The sequence below is a fragment of the Mya arenaria genome, chromosome 2, assembly GCF_026914265.1.
Source record: "Mya arenaria isolate MELC-2E11 chromosome 2, ASM2691426v1".
NCBI classification, from domain to species: Eukaryota; Metazoa; Mollusca; class Bivalvia; order Myida; family Myidae; genus Mya; species Mya arenaria.
Genome location: NC_069123.1, coordinates 70,074,766 through 70,097,383, shown reverse-complemented (window position 1 = coordinate 70,097,383; position 22,618 = coordinate 70,074,766). Strand labels below are relative to the sequence as shown.

The window sequence follows — 22,618 nt, the reverse complement described above, 5'->3', positions numbered from 1 at the left end:
TAATTTTTTTAATTTAATTTTAGTTATCCATCAAACAAAAAATTATAACATTTGATCCCTGTGGGTTTTTCCAACAAAAACATTAAAATTAAATTTAGATCATCCAGCTGTCAAAGTCATGAATGAAGCTTTGGAAGACATACTCAACTTTAAAAAGGACGATGCAGAGGATTATTATTCTGTCTTAGGATGTGATGAATTGTCTTCTGTAAGAAAACATTCAAGACACACCATTTGATCTAGTTCTGGCTTCCATATAACTTTAATGTTGATATTTATTTTTTTGATGTTTACAACAGATTAAGAACACATCCAAAAATTTCATATATAACGTGTTCGCTGAAGTTCTTTAGCTACATTTGATCTTGCCTTGAGACACTCATTGATGATAATTGATATTCAGTATCAAAATGTATTTCTTAAACATGATATCGCTAAGTGAATAAGATTGGTATTGAATACAGCTATTGATATAGTAATATTAGCTTCACAATTATGCCTAATCTATGTTTAAACACAAACCACTGACATTTATTTTATTTTTTTATTTTGCCATACAATGTATCCAAAAATACGGGGGTGGTGGGAGGGGAGCACCTTGGCACACAATTCAGAACTAGAAATGCATACACTTTCGTAACACATGTAATTTGATTAAGTCCAAACTCCTAGTCCACCTAAATGGCCGTCAATGAGTCTTTTGACGATTTTTAGATTATGGCAGACTCGTGACAGGGATACAATGAAATGTCAAAATAATAAAAAAAGTATCCCTGATCGCTCATTATTGTAGCTACCCAAACTCCCAAATCTCCTGGAACTGTAATGTACATAAACCATTGAAATACCTTTTCACACAGATGCATTGGGTATTTATATGCATAATATTCCAAATATCTTGATCAATGAAAGTTGTTAAAAACAAAACCTATATGTTCATTTCAACTGCTGGCATTTTCACTGTTTACATGTAGTGCAGAGCATGTGACAATTGCAGTTTCATTGCTTTACACATTTTACAGTTTTAAGAAATTTGGTACTCCATCAAATTGCATGTTTGTTTGGTTATGCATTTTAGTTCTTCTTCTTCTTCTTCCATATACTGAGCTTGGCTCTTCAAAGAGCGTAAATAGCTCAACAAGACTAGGCGTGGTGGTGGCGCAAAGTGTCTCAAATGTTAAAATTCGCACAGTGTCTTTAGTGTTAAAATTTGTAAAACTATATACAGTGTCATGTCTGGTGAAGAAGTCTCAGGTTACTCTGCTAAGAGCAACCTGAATGCATCTATGGTGGGCGCAGATACTGTGCTAGCAGGTAAGAGGTTCCATTCATGCACTGTCCGTGGGAAGAAGGAGTTTGCCAGTACCTGGTCTGTTATTCGCTCCTGGAATAGCCGGTGTTGGCCCTTGGTTCGTGCTTCGCCACTTTGGAGGTACCTGATGCGTTGATGTCTACAAGGTTGTTGCGGATCTTGTACATCATGGACAACCAGCTGTGTTTTCAACGCTGTTCGAAGGACTCCCAGTTAAGGTCTTTTATCATGTCGGAGAGGCAGCCTGGGGTCTTTGTAGAATAGTTGTTGAAGACAAAGTGGGCTGCTCTACGCTGGACCTGCTCAATGGATTTGATGTGGTTTTGCTGGTGTGGGTCCCAGACGGTTGCTGCATTTTCAAGTGAGGGGCGGACCATGGCCTTGTATGAAGCTTCCTTGACAGGTGGCGTGCATTCCCTCAGGTGTCTGCGTAGGAATCCCAGTGTACCGTTGGCCTTGCTTGTGATGTTGACTATGTGCTTCTCCCAGGTGAGGCTTTCAGTGATGGTGACTCCAAGGTATTTGCTGGCGTCATCTACTTCAAGTGTGTGGCCATGGAGACTGTATTTGGTGTCGACAACGAGGGGCGATTCTGATGACAGTACACTAAGTGGGGTTAAAGCTCATTTGCCACTATTCTTCCCACTTTTCCAGTGTTGGAGGTCTTCCTGGAGGAGTTGTACATCATGGTCGTTCTCGATCACCTTGAAGACCGCACTGTCGACAGCAAATAACTTAGAGGATGATGATTTGATCACGTCTGGGAGGTCATTAATGAAGGCTAAAAACAACAGAGGACCAAGGACTGACCCTTGCGGAACGCCGGATAGTACCCGGTACGTCTGCTGTTCCTGACTTGGCTCCATCAAGAACAACTTTTTGTTTTCGGTTTCTTAGGAATGACTGTACCCATCTCTTGACGTTTCCTCTAACACCGTAGTGGTCCAACTTGTGCAGTAGGCAGGCATGGGGGACATTGTCAAAGGCTTTGGCAAAGTCCAATAGAATGACATCTACTTGCTTCACTTTGGCAGTGTTTGAGGCGATTTCTTGGATTGTGGTAAGGAGCTGTGTCTCACAGAAGCGTCGCTTACGGAAACCGTGCTGGTTGTGCTCGTCGAAGTGTTGCATGACATTGCTGTGCACTATGTGCTCCAAGAGTTTGCACGTTATGGACGTCAAGGACACTGGTCTATAGTTAGATGCTTGGTGTCGGTCGCCCTTCTTGAAAAGTGGGACTACCGAGGCATCCCGCCAGTCTTGAGGTACTTCACCTAGGTTGAGCGAAAGCTGGAACAGCTTTGCTAAGGCAGGGGCTAATTCTGTAGCAGCTGCTTTCAGGATGATGGCTGGAAGCTCATCAGGACCAGTGGCTTTCTTGGTCTTGAGGTTCATCAGCAGCTTGTGTACACCCTTCCAGTCAACTGAAATGTTGGGCATAGATGGTATGCCCCTTTGTCCCATGTATGGAAAGTTGGTGGTATTTTAGCGATGAATGCGGAGACAAACTGATCGTTAAGAATGTTAGCTCTGGCTGCATTGCCGCTCTGGAGGAAACCATCCTTGTTCTTCAAAGGTGCAACACCAGTACTTTCCTGTCCCATGCTTTTGACGAAGGCCCAAAACTTCTTGGAGTTGTCCTTGAAGTCGTTACTGACTGTGTCCACAAGGAATTTCTTGTTGGCCTTGCGTATCTGGTATTGCACTTCTTTCTGCAATCTCTTGTACCTATCTAAGTCCCGTTTCTTGTTTGATCTTCTCGCTTTTTTATATGCTCTCTGTTTTTTTCTAATTGTTCTTTTAATTTCGGTGTTCATCCATGGGTTGGTGTGTCGTGATATTGTCATTTTGGAAGGAACCCGTTTTTCAATGGTTGTATGGTGTTCTTTAATCTTGCCCAGGAATCTTTAATGGAGGAATCGTTCATGTTTATTATGTTTGATAGGTCTGATAAATCATCCTTAATGCCTTGGAGGTCAGCTTTCTTCCATAAAAAGATCTTCCTTCTTGGTGGTTTGGGATGACTAGCACTGATGGAAGTATCAAATAGAACAATATCGTGGTCACTGTTGCCAATGGAGGGCATGGGTTTGCATCGTTGTTTGAAGCTGGGGGTGTGTTGTGAGTATGATATCCAAGGTGTTATGTTTTCTCATGGGAAAGTCTACAATTTGCTCAAAGTTGTTGTCTGATATCATATCAAGGAATGATTGATTGAACCTAGAAGGGTACTGCTTTCCAGCTATGGATAGGTTTTTCCAATCGATGTCTGGGAGGTTGAAATCTCCAGCTATTATGAGTATATTCCTCTTTGCTAGTTTTCGTAGAGTAAGAAAATCTTCTTTGACAGATAAAAGGTAATCTTCTTCTACTTTGTTTGGTTGTCTGTAGAACGCCGCAATTGTGATATTCTTCTTGTCTGCGATAAACCAGGCACTGATCAACTCGTTGTGTTGGCTTGTAGTGATGTTACCAAGCTGGAGGTGTTTCTTGGACATAATGAGAATGCCGCCATGTGGGCCTTTCGGTCGGTCTCGACGGAAGATGTCATACTCCAGCTGGACGGGTAGTAATTCTGGTGACCTGATGTCAGGATCAAGCCATGATTCAGTGTAAATGATGATATCCGGAGCTGTGTCATCTATAATGGCTTCCAGCAGCTTTCCTTTCTGACGAATGCTTTGACAGTTGATATTTAAGATTCTAAGGTTCTTTAACTTTCCTGTTTTGTTTCTATTCGCATTGATGATAGTTTTAGGTTTAGGTTATAAATGTGTCAGGGTGCATAACATACAATTTTAAGCATACAATTTTAAGTTTTGAAGAAGTGGGGTATATTGCTTTGCACTTGTCGCTCTGTCGGTCAGTCAGTAGGCCAGACCTTGTCCGACTGATAACTAGAGAACTCTTGCGCCTAAGGTTCTCAAACATGGTAGGAAACATGACCTTGGACACAAAAAAGCTTTTTAAATTGATTACTAGAGTGTGCTTAATTCTACAGTGCTTAAACTTAGTGTGAAAGTTGATCATGACCAGCAGATGACCCCTGTATATTTAAGGTCAGTAGGTCAAAGATCACAGTCATGGGGACTTAAACACGAACAAAATGATTTTTTTTTTGTCGGATTAATAACTAGAGTTACAGTCCTCAAACTTGGTATGAGGGTTGGTCATGATCCCTGTAGAATTTGAGGTTAGTAGGTCAAAGGTCATGGTCACAGTAACCTTGAACACAAAAAGCTTGCCTAATTGATAGTGCTTGACCCTACATTCCTTAAACTTGTAGCAATATTGATCATTACACTTTACCCCACAGACTTTAAATGCAAAATTACTAAGTGGTTGCCATTAGGGTGGAATAGTAAACTGTTGTTTTACGTTGTTTTACAAACAACTCTTGTGCTCTTAAAATGGCTGACTAGGCCCAATACGGGGTGTTTGTCACATGGATAATAATAATAATCATAATCATAATAATAATAATAATAATAATTAATAATAATAATAATAATAATAATAATAATAATAATAATAATAATAATAATTGAATCATATTATGTACTGGGACTGAGAGTAAAACATTTATTATACAGCCCCTTTGGATTTTTTATACCCCCGAACTCTTATTAAAATCACTGTTTTTTTGTGTTTGTCTGGGCTGTTGCTTTATCATGCACGCCATGGTACAATTTAACCTGGCACATAATATGTATAAGGCACACAAAACAACCTGTTGTGTGTAACGCCCATATCCCTACCACAGACGTCAATGTAACACATCTAAGGTAAATCATTATAAAATGCTGCAAATTTGCACATCTAGCATAGGTGGTTGTGTCAAGGCTGTTTCTACTCCCCCCCCCCCCCCCCCCCCCCCCACGCACATTCACTTGAAGTCAACAATCATTGGGTCCTGCATATATGCTTATAGCTAATGCTAGTTTTTCCTGAATATAGGCATATTCCATTCATCTTTCAGGCACTTCAGGGGTATTTCGCACTTACAGCGACAGCTCTTGTTTAATTAACATCATTTTCAAGAACTTTTGTGGGCAGAAATCAATAGTTAAAATGTCCTTTTGTTATTTTTATGTAACAAACAATTGTTCACTCTTCCAGAAGGAGCAGATTGTTGCGGAATATAAAGCAAGAGTGCTGAGCTGCCATCCTGACAAACACCCTGGGAATGCAGAGAAAGGTATGTAATGCTCTCCTAATGATCAAACAGGAATCTCTGTTTTCAGATTGAACATTATATTGTCTAACTCCCTTTGCATTGGCTGAACCTTTTACAGCTGCAGAGTTTGAGAGAATACAGACCGCAAAGGAGATACTGACGGATGATGAGCGCCGGCAGAACTATGACAAGTGGAGACACTCCGGCATCTCAGTCACCTTCAGCAATTGGTGTGGCATGAGAGACGCAGTACACACGGTAAATAAACTTACATTTAGAGCTTGTTTGTAATACAAATGATTTTTGTATTCTACGAAATGCTGATAAAATAATAATCATTTTTAAGACAGTAGATTCAGTCTCGCCTGTTATTATATTTGTGTTAAACATTTCTGCAAAACAATGTCTAGGAAATTGGAAATGATGTAAAAAATTAAATCAATCATTGTCCAGTACCAACTATAGGCTGTTACACCACAATTCATTTAACAACGAATAAACAGAGACTTACTAAATACTGTCTGTTAAATTAATTAATATTCAATTTAAACATGGTACAATCCGGCGCAGTGGAGCAACCACTATGCATATTGATAAACAATAAACAGCTTAGTTTTAGAAATTATATTGTCTACTCGTCCACTCTGTTTAGTTTAATAAATGTATGGTAGATATGAAAAATAATGTGATCCTATTTGAGAAATTATAATTTAAATAATGATAGTAGTTTCTTTACTATTGTATCAGCTAAATAAACTGTGAGTGCTTAAGTTCATCATAACATAAAAGATATTCTTTCCAGGAAACAATTAATAGTCAACACTGACATTTAGGACAAACAACCTTTATACAAGTCATGTGATTATATGATTATAACCCTTCATCAGTCTATGCACTGGGCCAGCCCAAAGAAGGAGACAATGTTGGAGGGAACCGAATCCCAGCAGCAACAACAACAACAACAGCAGCAGGAGGGACAGGGTACCAACATTATACAAGTGGACGAGAACCAGGAACCAGCACACCCTGATTTTCTTGGAGCAGGTGAGTGTCAGCATTGTACCTTTGTGTGTTTTCTTAACTCTTCATCGCTTCTGCTGCTTGTCCCATGGGTAACATGTGATGTGTTTTCATACTATTTGAATGTAGGAATGCACAATTGCAAAACCTTATTATCTTGTTATACTTCTATTCATGTTTTTACAATAATTATTAATTTAACACATTTAAAAATCAGTTATATATCCCACTGTATTTCCACAACAGATTGTATAATGCAGTGTGGAGAAAACATATTGATGGTCTGATGATAGATTGGCAATGATGCTTTCATTAACCTAAGATCCTGTTCACATTTGATTGAGGTTCACTTCCCTGAAAGTCTCCATTCTATTTGTATGATACATATAACAGTGTTACAGGTTCATTTAATGTGCCTAATTGTTTCCTTCACATACTTCAGCCAAGTTGGATGAAGCCAAGAGAGCAGATTTTGGGTGGAAGAGAGAGCCAGCGTCTGACGTGTTAAGGAGGTTCAGGAATTATGAGATATAATCTCCAGTTACAAGATCGGCATTTAGAAATTGCCAAAAAGACATTTTACAGAACTCTTGTAGTGGCCAATGTTTCCAATTTAAGCAAAAATATACATGAGTATCATTTTGAAATAGTTTCAAATAAAACTTTGTACTGTATTTGAAATACTTTTAAAATTTTAGAAGCCAATGGTGATTTTGTCTACTGGTAGTGCCAACATTGAACTATATTGTAACAGAAGAACATTTGCTTGCATGTAGTTAAACTGTTGTAAAAGTTAACAAGTATTGTTATTATAAATCATTGTTTTTGTGTGTATGGAATTTGAGAGATCGGTTTCTTGCATACCAGATAGGAATTTCTGTTGTTTCTACCAGTGCCAGATGATTTGATCTTTAACATCCCCATATAAGTTGAGTCGCGCAAAAAATACACATAACATAATCATTTAATCATTTTGGTTGGCTTTTTAAAATATAATAGCAGATTATAAAATAAAAATTGTTTACACCCGGATTAGGCAAGCAATACTAGTTATTACAGCATGTTGTTCTCTTCTTAATTTAGGGATTAAACATTCTGACCTACCAACAAAAGTGTGGAAGGGAACAGGCAAAGACTTTTTAAGGATGGCCTTATTTAAAAGTTATGATCATTTTTAGGTTTTTATACCCAGGTATTTGTTTTATATATTTATATACATGTATTTGAAGACATGACTATTAAATACTGAATATAATTTTACTTAAATTGTACTTATTTAGTATTAAGATAATGTTTGTTAAGTTTTGTTGATATTGTTATATATTTTGCATACATTCCATTTTTTCTAGTCATTTATTTAAAGGTTGGCATTTAAATTTTAGTGATTTAACCTTTTTATGTATATTATGCAAAAATTATGCAAAAAGTATTTTTCTATCTCAAAATATCTTATTCTCATTCCGGCATGTACTTTAGACAAAAAAAAATTTCTACAGTGAATCTATACTTGATACTTCTGGTAATAGTAAACCAGATACTAATCTAGGAAGAAAAGCTTTTAACAGGTCTTAATTTTGATAGAATTGTGATTTAAAAGTTTGTCGACATTCAGATGTTTGGGTTACTGGTTATCTCCTGTGTTGAGTGAAATTGCATGTCGTAACATGGTGTTGTTTATCTTTGTATAATTAGTACCATTATTTCTCATTTTGAAAAAATACTAATGTTTTTTTTTCTATTTTACTATCTTTGAATACTTGGTGTTAAATTTGAACTGTGAAAAGCATACATTTTTTTTGTAAAATCTGTGATAAATCAATCCTGCCATACTTTTACTGTCCAATCAGTTTCTATTGACAAAGAGATTCAGAGGCATTATTTATTCTTTTTATCATATGAATGATCTGATTTTAGTAATCTTTTAAACTTACATTTCTCTCTGTCAAGTGATAAGATCCTATACATGTATTAGATTTAGTCAGTTGGATACCGACCTAGTAAGAGCTTTGTTTTCTTCAAAATTTTATAAAATCAATTCAGCTTTTTATCCTCTGCCAAACCAAAAGTTTCCTGATGCCTGATGGGGATATTGTTTTGGCTTTGTCTGTCCTTTTTCTTTTTTTTCGAAACCATATCTTGGTAGTGATAGGTAAGATAACGTTCTTCTTGATGAAATCTCCACTGCTTGTGAAAGTGGGTCACATTGGGTCAAAAACTAGGTCACTGTAGGTCAAAGTTATAAAATCATTGGAGAAATTATATTTGGTCCAATATTCATGAAACTTATTCATTGAAACCATATCTTGGTTGGGATTGGTTAGATTATGTTCAAACTTGGTCAAAATATTCCCCTTGATCAAGTCCCAATCCCTTGTTTAAATAAATCACATGGGGTCAAAAACAAGGTCAAATCTCAGAAAATTCTCTTAAACACACAAGAGGTGTTGTATTTGGTCCACTATTCTTCAAACTTAATCAAATGTTTGGCCTTGATGAACTCTCAGATAAATTTATAACTGGGATACCGGGACATGTGATAAAAAAATTAGGTCTCTAGGTCAAATATTGGTATTGATAAGTCAAACTTTTTCAAACGGTGGGCAGATTGTTCTCCTAGATGTAATATTGACAGATTTTTAAAACAGGTCACATTGGATCAAAAGCTAGGTCAAAAAGTAAAATCTTCGAGAAAACATTGGAAGAAACAGAGGTTATATATCAGCTCCAATCTTCATAAAACTTAAGCATAATATTTGCTTAATGACCAATGACTTCTTGAAATAGATTGAAACTAGGTCACATGGGGTCAAATCTTAGAAAAACATTTGGAACAATCTTGAGGTTATATTATTGCAATAGTTCTTGTAAAACCTTTATGAAACTTAAATGAAATATTTCATTAGTCTGAAACTGTGGAACGTGGGGTCAAAAACTAGGGTACTAGGTCAAAACTAAATGCTACACTATAAAGATATTCTTATTTCAAACAGTTGAAAACAAACTCAAATCTCATATCCAACATTCGTAAGAGTCCATCACTTGCAGCGATATTGCATGATTTTGTTGGAATATTCCATTAACACATGATTTCCATTCCATCTTCTTTGCCTAATCAATCAGTGGATATCAATTAAAAAAAAATGCTTGTTCCAATTAACAGACAGCAACAGATTCTCATTTGAACAGTATTGTAGTGGGTTTTTAAAAAAATAAGATTACACCTTTTTGAGGCAAAATGAGGCAATTTCTTCCAATGTTCAAATATTGATCAATCTTATTATGAAGTCTTCCTGACAAATACATGCAAAATTTAAATTTTCTTACTGTATAAAATATGTGCCCCTTCAAAGATACTGCGGTGTTTCTAGTAGAGAACATTAGGAAATAAGCAAACCTGTTGTTTTTTTAAATAAAAAAGGTTTTTTTATTTTGTTTTGTTTTTTAGGGATTGTTCAAGATAAAGATGTACATTTATGCTTCAATGTCTATAATAAATATACCAAAGCCATTTCCCTTTGTTCCAGTATTATCATAAACACTGTATAATAGTGTTCCGTGATTGTTGAAAGTTGAACACTTCAACTTTCTCCGAAAGTGAATAGAGGTCAACACCAGTTTGCTGCATGAATTTTGTAAATAACAATCCTTGTTTAAATATCTAAATTGCAACAATGTAAGACCATTTTTTTTGCAAGAGACAACCGAAATGTTCTCCCAAGTTTTAATTGTCCTCTTGACCACCCTGCTTGCACTGACGCACCTGGCAAGCTGGGCAGTTAATATTGCTGCAGCATGGTTTTCAGAGGTTTGTGAAACACCACATGCACCATGTGTTGATTGCTGTTTCTTTCTTTGAAATTGTTCTAGTAGGCTCATAACATTGATTCTCAGATAGTTTTTTTGCACGTGCCATTTAAACTTGTGTGTTGTACATGTACCTGGGTGACGTAGGGCAAAAATGTTAGTGCACACATGCACATTCAAGTAATGTTTCCTAACACCTTATAGACAAACTAGTAATGCTAATTTGTTCCATGAATATTGACAGAACATACATTAGCTCCTCTTGCATAAATTTGATTATAATGTATAGTTTGTGCCAATGTTGAAACCCATGATTAACTCGTTACTCTCCATTCATTCAATTTATTTTTTAAAGTTTATTTAGTAATAAGTAAACCAAAAATGCAACGTTCAGATCTATCAATTTATTCATATAAGGCAATTATAAGTATCAAGCTTGGCAGTGTTTAAAACGATGTATGAACATGTATGTAAGGAATTCAAAATGCAAACATTCTTGTAGACATTTATACATCAATCACTACTGTGCATGTACCATTATCTGATCACACACTTTGATATTTTCTTCACCTTGATACAAAAATCATTTGATAAATTATAGGCAAGCAGACTCACAGTAGATAAGTCTTGAACTTACATACCGATTTGTTTCATTTCTACGCACATTTTCAATATGGTTAGCAATAGAATGTTCAAAGATCATACTCAATGTACACCCGTGTATTAATAAAGATATTGATGAAATGTTCATGTGATCAATAAACAGAAATCATCAATTGAATGAAGCAATAATATACCGCAAAACTTTAGTCTGACACATGATCATCTAATGGGATATAGTATTAATACAGTAAAAATCTTATAAATACTCATAATTTCACACACTAAAATAGAGTTAATAAGCAATTGAACACAAATCACACTGAAGTAATCGCAGGCTCCTCGTTGTGTTGCTAGGGGTCAGTTTTGAGAGACTTGAGGTGTTGTATGAGCTGCTCACAGTATCTGTCAGAGCGGTGTTTATGCCGACTGCCCTCAACCTCCTGTAGCATTAGGGCCGGAAGCAGGCTTCCTGCCTTTTTTAAGACACCTGAAGGAATCAATACAAATAGTAACTAAATGTGTCAAATTAAAAAAAATCTAAATACCGTAGGTACTTTGTTTATATATGCCTGATCAGAATTTATGTTGCCTTAAACAGCTTTTCGCCTAAAAAAACATGTTATTAAAGGACAAAAAAATAATCAAAGTTTTGTGACAAATTCATGGAGCAAAATAAAAGCATGAAAATAACAACGTAATCTATTTTACCTAGTACCGCTTCCTGTATTTTCTCATCAGGGTCGTCCAGATGGACAAGCAAGCCTTTATACATGGCCTCCAGGTGTGCCCGATACAGCTGCACATCGTACGCCTGCTCAAAGCAGTGCAGGTATGCCTGGAAGGTGCGTGCCACCATCAGCCGTATCTCATCACTGCTGTCATCCAGACGCTTCAGCAGCTCCACGTACATGTTATGTAGCCTGTCTTGGTTGATCTTTGGCCCTGCCAGGTCAAATGTGCGAGTCATCACCCGACAAGCAACCAGACGAGTACCCTTGTTATCGTCATCCATACAAGCCAACATCTGTGTGACAAAGTTGTCCAACACCGGTTCCAGCTAAAATGTATTTTTGTGTTTGTACAATATGCAATGTACCGTTTTTTTTCACAATTCATTTTTCATTAGATAATAATTCAAACTGTGTCATTAAAGTGAAAAAATAAAAAATTGGTGGATTTTTTCTTTATCATTTTGAAATAGACCATACCTTGTCAAGAGAGAGAGCCCCACTCTGAAGAAGGGCCCAGGCACATGAGACAGCAGTTGTTCTGATGGCAGCAGCCACCCGTCCAGCCTTCCACACACAGTTGGGCAGGATCATGTCTCGCAGCACAATCTCAGCAAACTCTCCAAACCTGCAGTGATATTTAAGCAATAAGGTACCCCTTTCAAGCAGTTTTCACTGGCAAAAAATCTCCAGTTTACCAGAAAAAAGATAACTTGAAAAGGCTAAATTATAACTGAATTTATCCGGGCTTTATCTGGTATACTAGAATTGCTGCAATGTGATGAAATCAGGTTTGAATTTGAGCAATTAGCAAAATTCAGACAAAATAAAAGTTTTTGATGTCTAAATACCATCAGCAATTCTGATATTAACCTTGCTCATACCCACCCCAAATGCAGCCCGAAGGTGTGTCTCCAGATCTGCTTACTACTAGAGGATGAACCCTTCCTGATTTATGTTTAAAACTTATTCCTTAGTCAATAGTGGAGTAAAATGACATTCTTTTGTAACTTGATCTTAATTTGCCCAAGGTTGGGACTTATCATACTATCTTGGCAAGTGAAAAGGAGATTTGCAAGAAAGGTGATTGAACCTGTTTCCCGAGTTGATGGTGTCACTGCTGTTCATGACAAGGTGTGAGAGTAGGGAAAAGCACTTGAGTCGGACCTCGGGCTCCTTGTCCGGATGGAAGTTGGCCGCTAGGATGGGCACCACTTCATCCAGCAGCTCACCTACAACTGGACCTGGAAAAATGATTACAACATTGTCTTATATACAGCCATCGGGCCAACTTGGAGCTTAGCAAAAAAAATACTTTTATTAATGGCATCATAATTACTGGTGGTTTTTATATAAAATTTTAACAATCATCCTTGTCTGTTTACAATTATCTGTTTTCATTAATAAATTGTTAAAAGTGTTTTCAACAAACATGTCGTAATGTTAATATCAAAACATTAACAAATAAAATTCCTAGTAATCATATATTGAGACAGAACAAAATGCGCACCAGCTTCCAAAATGACAACATCAAACACCAGTCTTTCAGCACTGTGCGTTGTCCATATTTGATAAGTATCCTCGAAACTGGCCAGCAGGGGTTTGGTATGAACCCGGTACAGCTCCCTTCGGTCTGTGAGGCCCTCATGGTCAGCCAGACAGCCTATCAGCTCGTGAGCCTGAGATTACAAATATGAAAATCAAATATTTTTTGAACACAGTGAAAAAAGTTTAAGTGATAAAGCTGTCAACATTCTGTAACTACTTTTATGAAAATAAAAAACACTTGGCACTTTTTTTTTCTTTTGTCATGCTATACTTAACATCTCAACTTACAGTGAAACATTGATTGCACCAAAACCAGTTTGATACAAAACCAAGCCATGGTTCTTCACTAAATAAAAAAAAAGGTCAAACCATTCACTCACCAACACATTATTCCTGTGTTTGTCAGCCTACCTTGTCTCGTATGAGGTCACCCTGCTGAAGAGCGAGGACAGTGTGGAGCAGGTTAAAAACAGTCTGACCACATTCCTGTACACCTGTACCCAACACTGACATAACCCCCTCAACACACAACAATAGCTGCTGTTGAACTGCAACCTACAATATACAATGATTCACTTTAATACAAACTCGGTGTTATTTTGCTTATGTTATATTTCAGATATACAAGTTTTGTAGAGCTTCAAACATTCAATTATTTCAAATAAATCAAACTTTTAATATGTACAAAATAAGAATTTGAGATTGTAACACGATTGATACAGGTTTAATAAAGCAAAAATGAGGTAATAGCATATTATATATTTTTTTATATGTACCCGTTAATCATCAAGTTTTAAATATTTAAAGCTGTTAGTTCAAACTCACCTGAATACTCTGGCAGACCTCTGGGTTGTAGAGTGTATCCAGTATGTTGGGTAGATGGGGCTGGAGGCGTGCCTGCTGCGTGCCCCGTATCACCGCCCCGAGCACCATGATGCTGGGGTAAGACTGGCTCGCCCGCACTGTCTTCAGGATCAGTTTGCTCCATATCTCCACCTCCACAAAGTAGCCAATCAGCTCTGCTGCCTTCTGCATCTGTGGGGAGTTAAGCAAATATAGTTATACATGTAACCCATCATTAGAATTGTTTTGTATCTGAAGTATAGAAGTTTTCATTGATTTATAGTACTTAATTGATTAATTTGATCTTACCAAGCTTTAGATGGCATGATGCATGCATATACAGAAATATACAGATATGACAGGACAGTTTGGCTCCAGAACTTTTCATGGTTGCAGGAAAAAAGGTCAATGAAAATCTATCTGAGACTATGATTTTATAATATGCGCTGTTCAGAACACATATTTGTTATATACAATAAAATTAAACTTACATTTTTCACGACCTCCTTTTCATCATCAGCGCAAGCCTTGAACATGCCAGCTGTGATGATCTCCATATGTTGGGTGATATACTCCTCCCCGTTCAGCAAGATATGGTACAGTAGGGCGGAAGATTTCTTCCGCGTGTCTACCACCCAGTCCTGAACATCTCGCATCAATGCTGGCAGAATCTTTGACATGTTTCGAAACATCAAAGTTCTGCAACCAAGATTGGGTCGCTCCACTGAAGAAGTCAATATATTCTTTATTTAAATAAAAGTTTTATTTAAAACTTTTCATAATTTTTCTATTATAAGAATGATAAAACCAAATGATCTATGAAGCAACAAGAAACATATGTATTCAATGCATGTAAAAACAAAAATATGTAAATGTTTTGCACGTTATAAGTTACAGGGTTAAGATGAGCCAATATCGGATATATAGGGCAAAGGAAACCACATCAGATGAGAGTGGAACTTGAGGCTGAATATGATTTCCTGAGCACCGTATTACCCTGGTCACCTACTACCCCCGTAATGTATATATAATGATGAAAAACTGTAAACATAAATCAATTTATGGGAAATGTTTCATTTTTTCATCATCGAAATTGGAAAATAGATGCTATTTAGTACAATATAAAGATTAGTGACCTAATAAGCAAAAATATATCGGGTCACCATGTGACCAGTCCTGGACCAATGGCTTTCATCCTTGAGGCATGACATATATGTTTAAATATATGTATATATCTTCTATAAATTATTACTAAATGTATCTTACCACCAGGGGGATAGTGGGAGTACTCTTGTTTGGGAAAATCCATCTTGTCCTTCAATTCCTCTTCATTCTCATTTGCAAACTTTAATCCTGTCAAAATATAGCACTACCTGTCTTACATACAGCAATAAAAGATAAGGTTTCAGAAACCTAAACATTCAGGATGATTGTATGGCAAAACCACAAAAAACATCTTTTTTTGATGCACTAATATCAGACAATATAGATACAAGACTTAAAACCTTTTTAATTAGCTCTGTCTAAATGCTTGACTATCTGATTTAGAAAAATCATTTATATACTTATGTTATATTGCAATAGTTTTTTTGCTAGTTTTGGTAAAGCAATCAACGTTTTATCTTACCAACATCGTGCCACAGGGAATCAGCAACCTCCCTTATTTCTGGTTGTTCATCAGACAAACTTGTAAGAAGAAGTGGGATGAGCTTGTTCCAGAATGAGTATCTGTCCATTAAGTCCAACATCCAGTTGCCAACGACCTTAGTCACTGCCATGCGTACTGCTGGGTTCAGATCGAACAAGCGTTGAGCTAAGTGTGAAACCACTGTCTCAAGATGCTTGTTGTGACCATACTGTATTGTATCCCCTGAAATTTAATTTAATTAAATAACATATGATATTTAAATCCATTTAGAAACATGCAGTACCAGTGTGTCTTTGTCATATGGATGCCAATGCATGTCCATTTCCATCACTAAACAAATATTTTAGTTAGAGTGGTGGGATTTGCAACTGATTACAATATTCATTTGTAAAATGACTTTTGATGTCTGTATAAACATCACATAATAAGCTTTTTCTTAAGTTTGGTTACAGAGATATGGCTAATGTAAATAAAAATCATTTCTAATGAAATATAAGTATGACTTTCAGCACAATTATGTTTCTATAAACTCTAAGCTATGTGTACATGATGATATCTGTTAAGTCAATTTTCTGCTTTATTGAGTTAGCTGTTTGAGAGCAAACACAAGAATTGTTCCTCAAGTACATAAAGATGCCATGTTTTTCAAGAAATGTTGCCTGGATAACATTATTTGGAGTATACAGTGTATAACCATTCTCAATTACATGCAATAAATAGCATGGCTGTAGTTAAGTTGACTTGCACTTTCTGTTCATATCTCTATCTTTGTACAGCTCTTTTTTAAAAGTCTCAAATTTACAACAATGCTAAAGTCACTTTTGTCTTCATTTTTTTTAACCACCATACAGTAAATGTTCTATTAGATGCACCGCAAAGTCTTTATAAGAACCTTGTCAGCAATATTAAAAACCATTTTTTCTCATACAGCAAACTTCTTAAAATCAATAGAATTGATATACATGTGACTTATAATATTGTTACTTGATATTATAAACATTATATGATATATTTTGCATTTTTGTCTCCATATTTGCAACTTGCATAACTTCATTTAATTCTTAATCCAACACTCTTTCATTTGACTGTTGTCACTATATTTAAGCACCTTTATTGTTCTATGGTTAGGCTATAAGAATAAGGCTTAAATATCTATACAAGCCGGGCCAGTTGTGTCAGTTGTTGGCAACTAAGCATCCAATTTAGTTTTTATAACCATGACTTCTCAGTCCAGGTTGTCATTTAACCTTGGTTACTTCTCATATTTATTCACAGGTATGTTGTTTTACTTTGTTATTTGATTTGTATTAAAACATTCAACCGCTGGAAATTAAATTCCATAAAATACATTCACAGTGTGTGTATACCACGTGATAAATTGCGTCATAAATGCTACGTCGGAAGGCAATATTTTGATTTGAAAAAGGACTTTAAACAAAGATAACTTCACGATTTCTTCACCATTCTAAATGAAACACAGCGCAGTCTACGCTGCTTACGGAGCCCCACCTTCGGTCTTTTACCAGAATTTGATTGTGAGTTTAGTTTCTTAAAACACTTCGACAAACCTTTTCACAATACGGCCGTCTGATGGAGCACTGTCAAAACAATATTTTGGAAACAGGTTTGTCGAAGTGTTTGATGAAACTAATGACCTCATCATATTTCGGAAATAAAACAAATGCGGAGCTCTTTAAGCGGCATAGACTGCCCTTTGTTTCATTTAAAATGGTGTTGTAAAAGAAAAATCTTTGATTTCAGTCTTCTTTTTAAGCAAATTTTTGCCTTCCAACGTAGCATATATGACGTAATTTATCACGTGGTATACACACACTGTGAGGGGAGAGGGGTCCACCCCTGTCACAAGCGGGGTTTTGGGGGGTCTCCCCTCATGAATTTGACTCAATTTCAATCATTTTCCATGATTTCCAGACTTTAAAAAAAATGGGTTGTTTTTTTTCTAAAAATTTAGAAGAATTTAAAATTGTGTTTGAATATCAAAATTAAAATTTGTTTTTTTTGTCTGTGTTAGTATGATTGTTCTTTTCTGGAGTTTTCTTTAGTGCAATGTCACATATTTCTCCTAAAAATCATGTTAAATGAAGAAAAAAACAAAAACAGTTAAACATTTGAAGCAAACAAATAAATAAATAACAAAAACTAACAAATATGTAGGGGACGAATCTTAGTTTGGTACGATCGGGATTGGGTACAAATGTTATATTCAGCCTGGCTGTTATTTAATTGTCTTTGGTAAAATTATGTTTAATATGCTGATGTTTTAGAATAAAATGACAATAACAATCACTGCCCTTGCTTAAAAAATAACTTATAAAACATAGAACATTTATAAAATAACTCCGAAAATCGTTCTGACAAAATGGCGGTTTTGGCAAATTTTGACATGATCGTAGACATGATTAGGTAAACGCTCCATAAAGCATCAACATATTTTTCTGGGTAACAAAGAAATTTTTATCATAATTTTTTTACAAATAAACTTTCAAAACATTTACTGAAAAAGCGATGCATTTGATTGTGTTAGAGCCACCTTTCTTATGTGACCATCTGCTTCAAATCAACAATCTTTAAAATGGCGAGTCTCGTCTGTACAAAACAAAAGATTTAATTGTGCTTGACAACATTTTTCACCATCCCTTCGCATTCTGTATCGCATGTTATGAACTTTCATCATTGAATGAACGAGTTCTCAATGTCCGCCTCCTGCCGATGTTTCCCTATTTGGCTCTTTCTAATTATTGGATTAGAAGATGACCTATTATGAATACACAGGTCGTCTGCTCACTATACAAATACACAATTAGCTGTCATATGACTTGGTCAAGGCACATGGGAAGATGAAAGGGCAATAAAGCATATTTTAAGCAGTCAATGGGGGCATGGTTACACCTAGCAGGAACACTATTATCATAAGTATTACGTAATTTGTCTCAATTATGACAGCGGATTAAGGGCTGTCGATCTTTCATAATGATTTCAAAAGTAAAAAGGGCACAAACGGGATACCGTATTTTCTCGACTATAAGGCGGTTCGCTTATAAGACGGCCCCCTAACTTTGCCCATGAAATCTGGTGCTTTTTGTTTCGACTCGCTTATAAGACGGGGTCAATTTTTAAGCAAATCTAAAATGCTAAAATTCTTCCTAATGTGTAAAAATGTTCAAGCTCAACGGACAATTATCGACTTTCGCGGTAACTGTTTTTGTTTTACTCAAAAAAAATGGCGGTCAACTGTGAGCTCTCTATTTGGAGGTAGGTTAAAAATGAGTACATAAGTTTGCAGGACAGGTCGTTACTTATCGGAATTGTAATAATTAATCAATAACAACATATGTTTGTTTTAGTTTTTTTTTATTGAAGACACCAATGAAGTTCTTCGGCAAAATAAATGGCTTCAATAACATAAAGTTCTGCGAAAAGCCGAGGCATGAATAGGTGTTTGTTTAGCAATAATGCTTTCGGCAATATTGTCCCTTGATTGGCGACGATTCATATTCGCATTGTCATTTGTTTGCTTAATCAAATTGACAGTTAGGTACCTACATCATCTTAAGATTCCAATTTATTGATTTGATATATCTGTCAAACTAATTATACTGACACGCGCCATGAGAAAAAATGCAGATATAACGGTACACTGTGTGACGTCAGAGCACGCGCGGTGAAGAGATTTCGTGTTGTTGTTTACTTAATTGCCCCATACTTGTATCAGCAGACGATATACTGGATAGACCAGAATATCCATGTAAAATTTTACTGATTTTGACTAATCTTTTTTTAATATTTTATCGACTCGCTTATAAGACGGGTCCCCTACTTTGGGGGTAAAAATCGGGACCCAATTTCCCCGTCTTATAGTCGAGAAAATACGGTAATTGGCACTAATAGAGAAAGGGCACTACTCAAAAAGGGGGCAGGGTGGTAAGAAAATGGGCACGGACGCTGCGTCATTGAAAAACGGACTAGCTGGAGCACTTATGTTATTTACTGTTGTTAATTTTAAATGTCCATGACTTTTATTGTGTGTGCATTCCTTACTGATTCTATCTATTGAATCTATCTATCTATCTATCTATCTATAAAAATTCAAGTAAGATAAAGAAAATACTATAGTAATACATTATTGAACATGTATAGTAAAGTAACACTAAACATGTATGCTGAAAAGTAAGATCCTACCTATGGTATAGATGACTGTTGTCCTCACTTTTGAATGTTGATGTGATATAGACATCAAAAGTGGTTTAATGAGAGATTCTGACTGCTGATAAAAGTAGGCTGGAATTGCTTTAGCGACTGTTGTAACACATTGACAACTGACTTTCTTTACTTCTGAATATGGATCAATGAGGGTTTTTTGTAAAATCTTGATAAGGTCATCTAAATAAACTGACAGTTCCTTTCCAGAACGTTCTAGAATTTCGTGCATAAATGTGACCAACTGCAGTCTTATTTCTTCAGAAGGTTCGACAATGTCCTGCTGTCCAAGTCTTTGAACCATAACTGGCATTACATAGGGAAGATATTCTTCAGGATCATTTACCCGACGCAAAAAATCACTGATTATTTCTAACGCTAATTCTCTGCATTTTTCTACAGAATCTGAAAATTCCTTCAGGAGAGGTTTTAATATTTCATTCAGTATTGGCTTAGTTTCTTCAGCGGTTAGAATGGGTTTCCTGTTAACGGTATCTTTCCTTATACTTTCTAAGGCTCGACGCCTTGCCATTTTGTTATCTTCCCCTAAACAGTTCAAATGTCGTGCCAATCCTTGGATGACAGCATTGGAATTTTGGTCAGTGGACGCCATACTTGTTGATCGCAACGCCTCGACTTGGGGCCGACTGCGTAAAATAATTCTTCTTGGTTTTTATGTCAAAATATCAACAAAATGTTTACAGTCTACTATTTCGCCGTATTGTACAGGTCAATGTGCAGTAATTCTTTTATTTCACAGTCATTGGCTCTAAGTGTCATCGGGTACCGATTCCCAGTGAAATAGCCCCAAGTTATATAGCCCCCATTTTTGTCAATAAGCCCCCAATCACATTTTAAAATTGGTCAAATAGCCCCCCCCCCCAAAAAACGCCCCCTCTTTTGTTATTATTTTTATAAGTATGTAAGCATACTTACGTTATTCCAAAACATTTTTAAACCTTTAATTTTACAAAATGAAGTGCAACCAACATTATTTGTATATTGATAAATTTGACAATTAAACCAAGTAAAAATAACAAACGTTTTAAAAAAAATGATCATAAATAATATATCAAATCGCATCAGAATTAAAGGAACAACAAGAAGATATAATTTAACTTTTTTTTTAATTTTGAAATAATTTACCCACTGTATTCTTCACATATTTATTTCACATCTTTTAAAACACATTTATACTGCATGGTAAAAATATTCGCATTGTAAATGTACAATACAATATACATTAACATAGAAGGAAAATGTATATTATATATCAATAAATAATAATTCAAATTTGAATTTTGACACAACAACCGTTGAAGAAAAAAGGTAAAGATGTGTTATTTAAATTTAATGTGCTATAATGACCAAGTGCAATACCTTTCAAGTAAGTTATTTTAATATACTTTAAAACATTTTAATTTCAACAAATGTTATGTCTTAAAATCAGTTTATAAATGTTTGATTAGCAATTATGTAAATGCGATATATCTAAAAAATATATCAACTTACCTTCAACTATTATTTCAAATAAAAAAGGAGTGGGGGCTTTTTGACCAAATCGGGGGCGTTTTGACCATTTGTTTTCAAGTGGGGGCTATTTGACCAAAAGTGTGGGGGCTATTTGACCAAAATGGGGGCGTTTTGACTTGGGGGCCATTTGACCAGGTTACCGGGTACCATAATAACTAGCGTTGAATGCCATCTACAGCATAATCTGAATTTCGTCGCTGATTGGTACAAAATACAAACAAAACATGTCGTAACATTAAACTATCGGCACGCTCTTCAAAACAAAACAATATGCCAAACTAAATTTAACAATCACAAATTGCTTGGAATCCATATTGATAGTCGTCTAAAATGGCATTCACAAATGGAGTTTAGTTTGCAAAAAAACTCATACTACTCACCAAAAGATATAATGGTTTACCTCACCGATGAATTAAACGTATATTTTAAAATGCATATATACTTCAAGTACATTAGATTATCGCTGGCATTGGGGCAAAGATAATAATGGTTACATAAATAAAGTAACAACTTTGCAAAGAGGGTCGCAAAAATAATCCTTAAAAGACCAAAACGCTTGCCCTCCCATGGATAAAAACAAGAACATAACTTTTACAGACCAATGTTAATACCACTGTGCCATTCTTATCAATGGCATGGCCCCTGAACAAATTATAAATGTTCGGCTGAAAATCGGTATCTGTTCAATATATGAAGAAGGCTCTGGGATCTAAAACTTCCAAGGTAGGTATAGGTCATGACCTGCAGATGAACCATATTGATTTTGAGGTCAGTGGGTCAAAGGTCAAGTTGGTGGTGACCTTAAACAAGTTTGTGCTAGAGAAGCGGAAAGACGCTCAATCCGACCTACTTAATCTCATGTTTTTTTAATTGGTGATACCTATTGCTTTGTTAATTGGTGATACTTATTACTTTGAGTAGTTAAACTACTGGCAGTGAAGTACAACCCGGAGTGTGGTGGTCCTGCCCGGAGAAGGCTTCAATTGCCACAGTTAAGATGTGCTCCCAATACAATTATATGTAGTTTAGCTTACATAGAAATAATTTTAAACCAAACTCAGTATAGGTTAGACTTGGATTAAATTGTCCCTAATCATTGTTCCTTTAAAAGGGATCTTGGTTACTTGTTTATGCAACTGAATGTGTCCCTTCAATTTGCATTGTTCCAGGAAAAGAACGGATTA

The 22,618-nt window shown here is 35.9% G+C and overlaps 2 protein-coding genes across 2 annotated transcripts; one reads left to right on the top strand and one right to left on the bottom strand.

Moving 5' to 3' along the window:
* Positions 1–66: 66 nt before the first annotated feature.
* On the top strand, positions 67–10,008 carry LOC128242950 (dnaJ homolog subfamily C member 12-like). The gene is made up of 5 exons (XM_052960403.1): positions 67–208; positions 5,432–5,510; positions 5,608–5,747; positions 6,377–6,533; positions 6,952–10,008. Exons 1-5 carry the CDS (start codon positions 119–121, stop codon positions 7,041–7,043), a joined length of 558 nt encoding a protein of 185 aa, XP_052816363.1. The 5' UTR covers positions 67–118; the 3' UTR covers positions 7,044–10,008.
* Positions 10,009–10,702: 694 nt separating this feature from the next.
* On the bottom strand, positions 10,703–20,532 carry LOC128244409 (dynein axonemal assembly factor 5-like). Its single transcript, XM_052962422.1, has 11 exons — positions 19,884–20,532; positions 15,663–15,905; positions 15,302–15,388; positions 14,527–14,759; positions 14,018–14,227; positions 13,604–13,747; positions 13,155–13,323; positions 12,738–12,888; positions 12,125–12,272; positions 11,625–11,973; positions 10,703–11,403 (listed from the first exon to the last, which is right to left on the bottom strand). The coding sequence occupies exons 1-11, from the start codon at positions 20,512–20,514 to the stop codon at positions 11,267–11,269; spliced, it is 2,502 nt and encodes an 833-aa protein (XP_052818382.1). The 5' UTR covers positions 20,515–20,532; the 3' UTR covers positions 10,703–11,266.
* Between the last annotated feature and the right edge of the window lie 2,086 nt (positions 20,533–22,618).

Coding starts and splice junctions, on each gene's coding strand:
- LOC128242950 (XM_052960403.1), top strand. CDS start 119: ATGAATGAAGCTTTGGAAGACATACTCAACTTTAAAAAGGACGATGCA. Junction 209..5,431: donor GATGTGATGAATTGTCTTCT/GTAAGAAAACAT, acceptor TCACTCTTCCAG/AAGGAGCAGATTGTTGCGGA. Junction 5,748..6,376: donor TGAGAGACGCAGTACACACG/GTAAATAAACTT, acceptor ACCCTTCATCAG/TCTATGCACTGGGCCAGCCC.
- LOC128244409 (XM_052962422.1), bottom strand. CDS start 20,514: ATGGCGTCCACTGACCAAAATTCCAATGCTGTCATCCAAGGATTGGCA. Junction 14,760..15,301: donor CTCCCACTATCCCCCTGGTG/GTAAGATACATT, acceptor TGACTTCTTCAG/TGGAGCGACCCAATCTTGGT. Junction 12,273..12,737: donor ACCATCAACTCGGGAAACAG/GTTCAATCACCT, acceptor ATATCACTGCAG/GTTTGGAGAGTTTGCTGAGA.